The sequence below is a fragment of the Lipophrys pholis genome, assembly GCF_963383615.2.
Source record: "Lipophrys pholis genome assembly, chromosome: 4".
NCBI lineage: Eukaryota > Metazoa > Chordata > Actinopteri > Blenniiformes > Blenniidae > Lipophrys > Lipophrys pholis.
Window position 1 is genome coordinate 29,156,157 of NC_137637.1, and position 13,533 is coordinate 29,169,689.

The 13,533-nt window shown below is 42.0% G+C and overlaps 1 protein-coding gene across 2 annotated transcripts in view; it reads left to right on the forward strand.

Annotated features, from left to right (window-relative positions):
* Positions 1–13,533, forward strand: part of magi3b (membrane associated guanylate kinase, WW and PDZ domain containing 3b) — a 122,701-nt gene that overhangs the window by 97,897 nt on the left and 11,271 nt on the right. For both annotated transcript variants that reach the window (XM_080461299.1, XM_080461300.1), the window contains 7 exons: positions 886–1,092; positions 3,441–3,609; positions 5,383–5,462; positions 6,303–6,360; positions 8,095–8,201; positions 11,796–11,987; positions 12,797–13,444. In XM_080461299.1, the coding sequence (XP_080317425.1) occupies positions 886–1,092; positions 3,441–3,609; positions 5,383–5,462; positions 6,303–6,360; positions 8,095–8,201; positions 11,796–11,987; positions 12,797–13,444 (1,461 nt within the window). The remainder of the gene's footprint in view (positions 1–885; positions 1,093–3,440; positions 3,610–5,382; positions 5,463–6,302; positions 6,361–8,094; positions 8,202–11,795; positions 11,988–12,796; positions 13,445–13,533) is intronic.

Below are 13,533 nucleotides of genomic sequence, written 5' to 3' on the forward strand. Positions count from 1 at the left end.
GCTGAAGATCTCAATTTCCCAGCGGTATTTCTCTATCTTCTTTAATTAATCTAATTATATATCTTGATATAGCTGACTAAGCTCAATCTGATGACTGCCTTTTGTAGGAAACCAAGTAAATATTTAACCTTACAAAGGGATTGCCCAAAATATTAATTTGATCATTTTGCGTAAGCACGTCTGACAGAGCAGTGTTTAGCAAACAAATAATCATAATAAATTGAAGGGATATAAATTGGTATGCACATTATTTGTAATCCTAATGGAGGTTGAATAATTATTTATCCCACGCCCAAATTGAGTTTCACATACCGCTCACCAGCCATACAGAGTTGGATCACCCCCTGAGCTAAATGAGCAAATAATTTCACAAAGTTTTGCACTCTCCCCCCTCTTTTTACGGGGTGCTGTGATCCCACTGAATATTTATAATCCGTAACACAAGGTCTTTCTTCATTAGGGGAGGAAAAAAAAAAAACCAAGCAGATAGATAATTGCTGTATTCAATGATCAGTGTAATTAGTTGCTGGCAAATTCCAAGTGAAGTGATTTGAATGTTACATGAGTCATGACAGCCCCATGGTGCGGTTATCAAGGAAAAACAAAGCAAGGGGTTAAGAGACGTGGAAATCATGCAGCGGAAACAGAGCTCTGGAACTTGTAAAAAGTCAACCTTGGGTGTTCGTGCGTGGCATTTCGAGCATCTTTTTTTTTATTTAAATCCGGTAAATTGGACTCATGTTTGGCACGATGTACGATCTCTCTGACAAATCTCACAGACTGTGCCTTTTATTCTTCTTGTCTACCGGCACACGACTTTCTGCTCGATTCTAATGTTAGTTCTTTTATTTCTTTTTTTTTTTCCCTTCTCTGTTCCACTGGAAGGTAACTACTATGGTACCCCGAAGCCTCCAGCAGAGCCCAACCTGGTGCAGCCAGACCTGGTGGATCAGGTGCTGTTTGATGAAGATTACGGCGGCGAGGTCCCCAGGAAACGCACCACCTCAGTCAGCAAGATGGACAGGAAGGACAGCGTCGTACCGGAGGAAGAAGATGACGATGATAGGCCTCCTCTGGTCAATGGGTTGCCTGGTCAGTTAATGTCAAAACACATATAGTCATGTCAAATAACCAACTTTGTCCTGATTCTGTTTGTTTTCTGGTTAGAAAATAACCCTCTCGTCTAAGGCAGAGGGACAAGATTAAATTTGATCTTCAATTGAATTTTCTGTAAAAAAAAAAAAAAAAAAAAAAGTGCATGGAAACATTTTATTTTAAAGAGATCCGTCGTCTTCAAAAGCCATGTTTTTCATTTTTCTTCTTATTTATTTGGCAGTCCAGGCTGAGGTATTTGTTAGACCGTATTGAGACATTTTTCTCTATTTTCATCAGTGACAAATTCTTATCAAATTTTATGCTTGATTATTAAAGAAAGCCTCAGAAAACTCAAACCATTTCTCTATTAATTTAGAAATGAAGACTCCTGGTACAAAATAGACTTATGGACAGACTTTAAGAGAGACAGATCAACAGTTGTTTATTCACTATTTACTCGCAAATACATATACAATACAAGAATAACTGCAATGCTCAGTTTGATACGTACATACAAACTAAATATAGGAAGACATCACAAGGAAGATGTTTACTTCTTCATACCAGTTTTCAGGCATGTTAATTCGATGTGTGTGGGTGTGGGTGTGGGTGTGGGTGTGGGTGTGGGTGTGGGGGTATACTTATTTGACAATTTATTCATTATTTGTTGATCATGAAGAAAAATGGAAAATAAACCTATAGTGTTTGCTCGACGTTGCAAATGTATGTGGTTACAACTTTATATAAGCTGATGAATTGATCGTCAGACACAATCTGCTTTTTTGGCATGTTGCCATACACGTGACGCCACTGTTACAGTTAAGATCAGATATATTGTACCGCAGGTCACCTTGAGAGAGGCTCACCTTTCTTACAGGATATTGTGTAAGTGATCAATCAGGACCGGTCCTCAACCCCCCCCACCCCCAAGGAGAAAATCTGTCCTTAATTCTTACAAAGAGAACACTTCAGTAACGGAAATAGGTTACATGCCATGTGCCATATTTGGGTTTTTTTGTGGGAGAATTGGGGTTAACGCTGAGGCGAGTCCAAGCTGAAAACACTTTTTACAGAATGAAACATTGTTTTGACAGTCACGGCTCAAACACTGCTTGCTCAGCTGTACAAAGGATTCACAGAAATCCAACGTCTGTTTATCCAACTGCTCTGTCATATTGAAATCAAACATGAAACGTTGCCCAGACATCCAGGAGTTCTTTTTATGGAAAGAAACCAGTCACAAATGACTGCTCCACTACAGCCCTCAGCTGTGGCAGACGCGTCCCAGACCGACCATAGATGGTGAGAGTTATGGTTGAATGAAAAAAAAAAAGAGGTTAATGGAAAATGTGAGCTCTAAGTCTCTTAACCCTTTACTGCAGATTCCTCCACCTTTGCTCCAGCTGTCCTTATGAACCGTAGTCTTCCCACCATCTGACTCATACCAACGAGTCGGTCCTCACCGTGCTTTCAACCTTTCTGTCGACCTTGTCTTTCCTCGGGGGGATGTCTCTAGCCCCAGGCTGTCTCCTGAAGCATCTACTTATACAGACTCAGAGTACATAGAACATCTTCAAACATGCATTTTGTTTCTATAAAAATTAAAGTGGATGAGTGTATCACCTCACCAAATTGACATTGCTAATGTTGAGGAGCTCTGTCAGGTGGGCATCTTATTCTATTCACTCCCCAATGTAAATTTGATCTTCAGGAAATGAAAACAAGCCTAAAGGTGCTTCAGTGTGCTGCATGGAAGATCTTTTAGGATGATCCTCTATTGTGAGGAGGTTAGGTTCCGCTTTAAAAGAAATGGATAAAAAACATTTATGTTTCATCCCTTTGTAAACGTCTTCTGAGGGAAAGCATGGAGTGCTAGATGAATTAGGGGAGGCTTTGTTGAGTGGTTCATGTTCATTGTATTGCAGTTTCTCATTACAGAGGAGTGTTTACAAACGAAACAGAATGTATTTGAAACGCAACGGTGCCGAATTATCATACAGAAACCGCCCCAAGGTCCACGTGGCCCTTTCAATGTGAATCCCTGCTTCCATCATTGCAACCCACGGGGAACGAACAGAGACACGAGCCTCCATATTGTATACAGGCGAATGCAAAACAGCCCTTTAGCGAGCACACATGGATTCAATCACTCACATGCAACTCCTGTGACACCCGACTCTGCCTACACTTCCCTGCAGCAGGAAGGAAAACAGGAGTTTGTAGGTATTACTGCAGGCTGACCTTCTGCTTTCTCGCTTTGGTGTCCTTTTTGTTTTTAACCCCCTTGACCTGTCCATCCTCTCTCTCTCTCTCTCTCTCTCTCTCTCTTTTTTTTTTTTTCCTAGAGCACAAAGAGGGAGCAGAGTGGAGGAAAGCAGTGCCCAGTTATACTCAGTCCAGCAGCACTATGGACTTCCGCACATGGAGCTCTCTTCCCCGTGATGACAGCCTCGAGCCCTTACCTCTTAACTGGGAGATGGCTTACACCGAGACCGGCATGGTCTACTTCATAGAGTGAGTGGGACAACCCAGGGCTCGTGTGATGATTTGAACAAAAACAAATATTAGCTGAGACACTCGTGAACGTCAACTAATGAAATGTCCCTTATTAATTTTAGTTTTTAGGTTTTTTTTTTGTGACAGTTAATAAATGATAAAAGACTCGGAAATTATGCAACATCTCTCTCAAATTTGGAAAAAAAACATGAATCACAGAAACTAACTAAACTTAACTGAGTCAAAACAACACAGCTTGAGGACTTCTGGACCACTTGGAGAAAGCGTGTTCTAAAAGAAGAGGTTTCAAATTACATTTAATTCTTAAGCTAAAATTAAAAAAATCACATAGGTGCCATGTTTACAGAATTGTAATGTCAATCATGCATTCTTTACATAGAAAAGACAAGAAGTGTTTTTCTCGATCCTTTATATTTCCTCATTGCCAAACATCACAATGAATGAAAGAAAATGGCTTCATGGTTTTGCCTTCAAGATTCATGAGGAGCCGAAAAACAAGATTCTAATAATCTTAATCACAGCACAAAAAAATCAGCGATAATTGATGTCTTTCATATATATATATATATATATATATATATATATATATATATATAAGAACCCCCTCTGTTCCATTTTGGGTTCCATTGTGTGCTGGAGATTCCAAAAAGTGGATTAGGTTTTCTTTCACAGGTAAAAGTTTGACTTTCATGATATCGTACACCTCAAGGTGGTCCTGGGCCTCAGGTTGAGAAACACTGCAGTAGACTACGGTTAGGGCTACTCTAGTAACATTTCTTGCTTGGTTTATGTAAAACTTGGAAAATTAATGTGTCATTAATGTCACCAGAGAGGATAATGGTGAATCTTGTATATAAAAGGCATTTTTATTCACCAAAATGTGATGGAAATGAAGGGAAAGTGTTTGGTTGAATCCATTGGTTTCACGCGTGGTGGCTTTGTGAATGCTAAGTCATCCCTTCTGGTGACATAAAGAATAAACCATAACAGCTTATTTACACGATGTTCAATTGAAAAGTGAAAATCTAAAAACCTGAATGAATGATGTAAAACTCATATGCACTTGTCCTTCGGTGGGAACATACTTGAGGTTGTATTCAGCTCCACACTGATTATGACAACACACCTCAATCATGAATGTCAATCACAAAGATTTATTTGCTGGTCTGTAGGTCTTTCAGCTGTTGCCTTTATTTGATAGTGCATGTTGTAAATATGAGGTTCTTATAAAGATATATTGGGCTCTTTATCTGGACCAATCGATACTTTGATTTAACAACGATGACATGAATGAGGCCCTCAGAGGTGTTCATGGCCACGGGTGTACACACATGTCCGCATGATTGCGTTTGTGAGCCTGTGTGTTTTATTCATATTTGGCTCTAAGCCACTTGTCTCTGAAGATATCAGCAGGCCATTGTGATTTTCCTACTGATTACACACCCCAGTTGTTTTAACACGTTTGAGAATAAATGAGTTTGTCATGTTTCACATTCGGAGGTTGTTTTTTTTTCACCCCTCTGAAAAGGCCACCTAACTACACCCACAGTTATACGACAGCTGAACATAAACCACTGGATCAGATGTTTGTTTTTTCATAAACTCCGGAACCCTTGACAAACGCGTGTGACGAAGGAGCTGCCACTATTCTGCTGTGGTTTTTGTTTTTTGTTTTTTTGGCGGGAGGCTGTGCGTGCCTCCGACGAGGTTTTGTCTGCTGGCTCGGGTCATCGTTGTTGATATTTACTGGCTGCTGTTTGTGCTCTGCAGTCACAATACCAAGACAACCACGTGGTTGGACCCTCGCCTGGCGAAGAAGGCGAAGCCCCCCGAGAAGTGTGAAGATGGCGGTATGTGGACTTCTCCGCTCAGCTGGTCTACTCAAGCATACACTCACTCAATTAACGACAGCACATGCGTTTACATGAGGGCATACCTCTTTTGTGCTTGCCCTACTTTACATGATCCATTTCTTCACACCTTTCTGCACAATTAATCAAATAACCAACCTGGATAGAATACGAGCATTGAACTTGGCTTTGAAATTACACAACAGCTAAAAGTAATCCTAACTCATCACAATTTAAGTATAATTCAAAAAAAAAACTTCCGGAAATCTGAAGCTGGGGGCCACTTAAAGGACTTCCAGACGTGCTTTCATATCCCCAGGATGATAATGTGGGCTTAAGTGCAGGCAGAAACAGAGAGTGGCCACGGCTGAAAGAGTGCGACCCTTCAAGCCTGGTTTTAATGGGTTTTTACAGGCTAACGAAAAGCTAGTTGGTATGTTGCATCTGAAAAGCAACTGCAAAGCTCTCTCTTGCGTTAAGAGTTCTTTTCTTCCTCTCTCTTTCTCTCTCTCGCTCTCTCTCTATTTTTCTTTCTTCTTCTGCCTGATATGCTCATCAGGGCATGGCGTACATCAGCCATTTCAGCTGGCCCGCTTGTTAAAAACCACGGGACTGTTCACTAAATTATTGTAGGCTATTTTCATGCCTACTTTCTTATGCTAAACGCCCCAGTCATGGGGAAAAAAGTACACGGGTCCCGACTGCTGTATATCTGATAGGTTACAATTCCCCGGCGTATGCTAAATATTGTGCATACTTGTTTTCTTCCAATCTGTCATATTGTGTGCGCCCTGTTTGCCTCTCTCAGCAGCACAATAGCAGACTGCTCTCTTTTCGCAGAGCTCCCTTATGGCTGGGAGGAAATTGACGACCCGCAGTACGGCACATACTACGTTGAGTAAGTTTTATTGATGTAACTAATTTCCAATCACTCCTGCTGCCGTCTTCACAAACGAGGCATGCCGCTTTATCACACCACTTCTCCTCAAGATGCACATAACACACACACACACACACACACACATAAGCACTTTGCCAGAAGTGATCAGAGCACAAGTGTATATTGCACCGCTTTGTGTACATTAGCAGTGGACTGACATAAATCAATACAGTCTAAAAATAAACAAATGGATTCAGCACGCGGCTCATTGTGCTCATTTCGGGTGAGAATGCTCCGAGTTATGTAACGTGCAGAGAGGAAGCATTTACCTGGAGAACATTTAAAGATTTTCATCAGGATTTTCCCATTGTTTACCAGTAGGAGGGAAAATGAAGCCCTGTGGGTTACACTGCCGTGACCTGTATCTGAACACAACTGATTATACTCTCGCTGCTTTTTGTCAGATGTGTATTCTTCTGCTACATATTGTTTGTATATTTTTTCCTGTGTGCGCAATGTGTTTTTGTGCTCACCATCCCAGCAGGAAATCAGTGAAACACTGCCATTGTAACAGCGGTAGAGATAAGTGGGAAGATTTTCAACTAGAATGCATGGAAGGAACGAAGTGGGAGCTGGAAAGGAGAGGTAGCAATCTGTTGTGATGAAAAGAAAATGGGTCTGCTTGCGTTGTTTTATTGCTCAGTCTGCACAAGAATCCCTTCTAGGTAGAGGTGACATGTGAGAGAAAGTTGCCCTGTATGGACAAGAAGTCAATGGCATATAGATGAAGTTTGTAGCTGCCAGTGTTTTAGCTTGAAATGAGCTCACTGTGAAACGATGACTCTAGTTTGTATGCCAGAGGGACAACAGGCTGTTTACCTTGTCGTGGAGGAACAAGATGTTTCTGGCAGTTTGGGGCTCATTTCCTAGAATATTAAATGGCTAAAATGCATTTCCCCCACATAAAGAGATAGTGAACCAGCTTTTATTGTTTGTGTCCTGTGTTTACGTATGTATTTATACCAAGTGTCCCTGTGTTGGAATACCATAGTTTCTTCAACCGATTTAGACCTGAGGTATTTCTTTTTGCGTGCATCGTTTACAATTTAATGGACACAATGTCCAACATTTTTGGCCCTGATGGGAATATATATATTAAATAATCATTTTCGCCTCTAATTCATAAAGTCAATCTATCTGTTTTCTCTATCCAGACGAGGGATTGCCCGTCAAAACAGGGTTCAAATCAAAAGCTAGAAGTTGTTACACACACACACACACACACACACACACACACACACACACACACACACACACACACACACACACACACACACACACACACACACACACACACACACACACACACACACACACACACACACACACACACACACACACACACACACACACACACACACACACACACACACACACCAAGATTGAAGTCACACCAATGGATATTTCAAAATCACCAATTAAATTAACAAGCCAGAAGGAAGTCGGAGCGCACACACAAAACTTAATGCGAGCATGTCAAGAACACACACTCCAGGAGAAACTCCACACGAAAAGCCCACCGACCAGATTGAAACCGGAGACATTCTAACCATTACATCACCACGCAGCCAAGATGTCTCTAATGGACAGAATGTGTTTGCAGTCAGATCAATACGGAAGACGTGTGTGCTTGGATTTCAAGTTGTTTTTTTTTAGTTTTTTTTTTTTCTTTAAAACTTGTTTCTTTTACAGCCACATCAACCAGAAAACCCAGTTTGAGAACCCCGTCCTGGAGGCAAAGAAGAAGCTGAGCCAGGAGACTGCTGCAATCCAGCAAGCTGCCGCAGCAACTTCCCAAGGTAGCAGCTGCACTGCACGACATGTCTCCCTCTTCACTCTCCACTCTGTTTGGATTGTTAGGAGAGAGAGGGAAAAAAAACACCTCCAGCGTCCACGGTGATAAAAGACATACAGAATGATATTTCACACACAAATCCCGAAATTGCGACAGCACTTTTTAAAAACCTCATGCGATATAGCGCCATGTTTCATGTATTTTGACAGAACGATCAGGATTATGAGACATGCACAGACATGAATAACTGTAATTACTTAAGCCAGCTTTCTGGCTGGGCTGTCATGTCCTGTAAGGGCGAAAACAAAGAGAAACTCCAGTTAGACTATTCATCTGAAAACTATGAGGCTCTTTGTTGCTGTTACAATATGTTTTGCTGCTCTTGGTAAGCTAATTCTTCGCTCACTGTCCTCATATAATTAACTATCTATTTCTATCCCTCACCCATTTTCTTTGTGGTATTCAAGAACAAGTCATTTTCTCTTCATTGTGGTCACGCTCAATGAGCTTATTCTATTTTTGCGCTCACTGTAAATCACTCTGGACATAAGCATCAGCTAATTGTTCAAAATCTAATTGTGATTTAATAACTTTAGCTTATGCCTCTGTGTAGAGGCCGAGACTTTCACCTCTGTCAGCTTACTTTGAGAAATACGTTTTCCTGGGAATAGAAAGCAGTGGGAACGTCATAATTTAATGCAGAGTCAGCTCAATGCGTCAAACTTAAACTAGCCCCCAACAATAACAGATGGTCAAAAAAAGTCTTTTCTTCCCTTGTTTGCTCTTATAATGGAAATATTGTCCGCCCTGTGGTGGTACTATGGTCTTTAGGTTGACATGCCATTTTTCTCTGACAATAAACATCATGAATTAAGTATGTTTTCATTACAATGGATGTATAATAGATTGCTGTTCTGCAGCGGCGGGGACAGACAGGCTTGCAGCGCTGGCAGGGATTCAGGGTGTGAGGGAGGGAGAGCATTTGAGGAGGGCCGCCTTTTAACGGTGAATGTGGCAACAGCTGGTGGAACAGAACGTCAGAGAGGCCGAGCATAATCACACATCTCTCTGCTCAGGTGTGTGGGGACCGAGGAAGCCGCCACCTCGCCCCTGATTGCAGATTACACAACCCAGTGAGTTGTCAGTTGGTTGCTGTGATGAAACCATGGCGTCGCCGGTCGGCAGTTACACCTCAGGCAACAATTCAGGCTTTCACAGTTTTGTTATTCTATTAGTCTTATTTTCACGGCAGCAGGTGCCGTTGACTTAATGGATTTTGTGCTCCAACATGCCTTTTATCTGAATATTTTGAGTGTTATGCTAATCATACTGTGGCTGCGTGACACACTTGTGCTGTGTCAGCTTTTTTTTGTTTTTGACATACAATTTCTATACTTGTTACTTTCTCAACTGATCAGTCGTTGGCGTCTTTGCAGCAACCATTGCAAGCAAACAGTCCTGTTGGTTCACTACATAATAAAGAATCTGGCTCCTTAAAAATCCAAGTCACGCATGAGTGCTGTGACTGTTTGATGTGATAGGGGATATGACAGTTTGTCTGCTTCTGGTTTTCACATTTTCCCCCCTAAAGGAGACCTACCGTGGACTCTCCCACACAAGTACAGGCTTGCATAAATCACACTCATTTTCACCCTCTGTTCCTTTCACCCTCCTTTGCCACTGTCTCCTCCTTCACTCACAAATGTGCAGTCAAATGGTAATTTAAGCTTTCACTGGGGGGAGGAAAGAGAAAAAAATAACATCCCATGTTGAGTTTATCAAGCAATTTGAATGTGATTATGCAAATGAGCTTCCCTTGATCCGCGCAACAGTGTGGACATCTGGAGTCCACACTGACTGTGATAAGTTACATGCTCTTGCAGCCGTTCATGCCTGTGGTTTATGTTTGTGGCTGTCTGAACCCTTTGATAGCACGAGAGCGCCTGCATTTAAATTCACCACACATGCCTCCCAAAGTTATAGAGTGTTTATAAAACTGACGGAGACAAGAGTGAAATGTGCAGTCGGTGCTATGTCGCCAAACTAGTTTGATCTTCAGTTTTCAGACGGACAGACATTATACAGTCCTCTAGCATATTGGCTAAGTGTAAATTCAGGTAACGCATTGTGTAATTCATAATTTCTACCATTTGTAAAAAGAAAAAAAAAAAAAACATGTCTAGTCTTAACATTGCGCATGTGGAAATATTTTTTCCCATCCTATATTTAGAATGTATCAATATTCCATAGGTAATAATAAACATTTCATTACAAAATTGTACCAAAACTGCGTTTTTTTTTTATATATAATGTTGGTTTGGTATGTATAATGATTTCCACATTCAAGAGGAATACCCGAGCTTTAGTTTAAGTGCTTGAGACAATTCAGACGATGCTGAATGACAGATGAAAGTCAAGTGTTGGTTTCTCATAAATTATTTGACAGCAAGGAAAAACATGGGAAAACGGCTTCACGCTCAAAATATGTTTGAAGGAATTTACAAAATGACTAAGATTTTCTTAGCGGTTTTATTTCCTATTTTTCACATTCGGTGCCATATTTAGCATAAAATAACTGCAGTAAGGATATCCAGTGTTTTATCATAATTTGGTGCAAACATTGTAAAATAAATACATTGCTGTATCTGCAGTTTTGGTCCTTTATTTCTTTTCTTCGTTGTCAGAAATTCACTTGCATTCTACACGTGTTCTATTTTAGCGTGTGTTGCTTTTTTTATGTTTTAATGTAGCTAAAAGAAGAAATTGGAGAATCAAAGAGATGATGGGTCATTTCAAATTTCTTGCCTCAGAGACTGACAGCCTCATCACTTTCTTCCAGTAAACACCGTAGCCGCTCGAATGTGGCCCATTTGTCTTCAGCTAGTTTCTGTGTTCCATTTTTTGAGTGAAAGCTATAATGCAGTCCAGACTCAAGCCCATCAGACAGCAAGGGAAAAATGGCGTGTCCATGATCTAAAGTGCTGATACCACAGTACTGCCAGAAGCTGCTCAGTTTTAATGCAGTGTGACCCTGACAGTTGGTTATCTAGTGTACTGCGTTTGCCACAGCCAAGCTGCTGGTCCATATTGATGTTGCTGCTGACCTCAAGTTGTCCCCTTCTGGCGGTATGAACTGTCTTTGTGACAAACCTTTTTTCTGAGTCATTGATTATTGTAAGAGGAAGATTAAAAAAAAGAGGCATTCCTTCAAGCTGGACAATGTCAGAGGTACTGTATAATTGTTCTGCACTGTAGTTTTGTAACGGAGAGAAACAAGTAATTATCCTCTAAAGGTATAATTTTATATCATTTGATCTGTTTTTGCTCCTTTTTCTGCAGGGTTGTTCAAAAAGGTCCCTGTTAATGGGTTTATCTAGTTTAGGCATATACATCACGGCTGTTAATTAGAAATGACTAATTGCTATGTTGATCCTTGGCACATAATGCGTATAATTGAGGTTCGGAGAAGACATGGAGAGATTTTGCTATCTTCCAAGCAGGATATGAATTCATTATTCAGTGTTGCTACGCTCGATACTGTTCATCATTTAGAGATTTTGTTTGGTTGCGCATATGCTGACATGTACAATTTCTGCAGGCAAGGGAGCCGCATCTGGCTTCACTGCAGACCCCGGCCAGCTGAAGGGGGAGATGTACCACACGGCACTGAAGAAGAGCTCCCAGGGATTTGGATTTACCATCATAGGAGGTGACCGTACAGATGAGTTTCTGCAGGTGAAAAATGTGCTCAGTGATGGTCCTGCTGCACATGACGACAAGATGGCATCAGGTGAGCAAAAACCTTTTGCGCAAGGACCTTTAAAATTTGCAAAGCACAAATGAGGCAATGCGAATATAAGCATGAGAATACCCATTAAAATCTCATTTCGCTGGCAGGAAGATCCATGAGTTTATAACTGATCATTTCTGCAATATTACCCCAAAATTGTTTTTGCAGCAACATTGTGCCTACTCCATGTATGATGCACCTGGAGGTGTTCATTTTACCTCTACGTTGTTTGCTTAACCTGACTCTGTCCCATGAGTTTAACAAAGTAATAACAACAACTCTCGCTCTGTCAAGGGCATGGCTCTTGATTACTGTGGGTGTGCAGTCTTGTAACATCTTTGTTGTTTTGTTTCTGATTGTACCATTGCCTTTAGGCTGTCTTCATAAACCAACAGCTGTGAGGTGTGTGTGCGTGCACGTGTACGTGTGTGTGTGTGTGTGTGTGCGTGCGTGTGCGTGTGGGAAGGTTACAGAAGTTGGATGTGGCAGAAATCTACACCCGTCTCAGCTTCTTGTCATTGTGGCACAGAGTACTGTTCAGGTCTGTTCAACAATGTAGCAAGTGAGGGAAGAAGAAGAATGGAGTGCGAATGAATGAGATAAAAGGAAAGGGAAGCGGTACAGGCAGCTGCCAAAATGAAAATATAAGAAAGCAGTGAGGAGGAAAGGAACACTTACAGTGGAAAGATCTGTCTGACAATGGAAGGAGTAAGTGCTTCCCAAAGAGCAGAGAAGTAATGTCTAGATTAAACACCAAAGGAAAAAAATTCCCCTCCTGTAACTCTCTTTCATTTCTATCCTTGTCTCAGGTGATGTGATTGTTGAGATTAATGGGCTGTGTGTGCTGGGGAAGACTCATCCAGAGGTGGTGCAGATGTTCCAGTCTATTCCCATCAACCAGTACGTGGACATGGTGCTTTGCCGTGGTTACCCGCTTCCTCCTGACGTGGATCTGAACAGCGACGACCCTCTTCCCCCTCCGCCTCCCCCACCGGCCACCCAGCCCCAGCAGGCTCTGCACGGTGGAGAGGTGGTGACAGCCGTGCCCCTCATCAACGGACAGCCGCTGCTTGTGAAAGGCGATGTCCTCCACGGGTCCTCGCAGGAACTGCATTATGTCACCACTGATGCCAGTGGGCGGCCTGTTGTGGCCGCCCTACCCAATGGGAGGCAGACGGATAGAGGAGAGGGAGCTGCAGGGATGCTGCAGCCGGAGCTGGTCAGCGTGCCGCTGGTCAAGGGACCTGGGGGATTTGGGTTTGCCATAGCCGATTGCCCTCTGGGCCAGAAGGTGAAGATGATCCTGGATGCCCAGTGGTGCCGTGGGCTGCAGAAAGGAGATGTCATTAAAGAGATCAACAGGCAAAATGTCCAAACACTCAGTCATGCACAAGTTGTGGATATCCTTAAAGACTTGCCAGTGGGGAGCGAAGTCAACGTGCTAGTGCTGCGAGGAGGTGAGAGACTTACACAGCAATGCATTTCAGTGTCAGTCTGACTCCAGTCAATCTATCTTACTGTCCCACTGCCGGTCTGACTGGTTTTC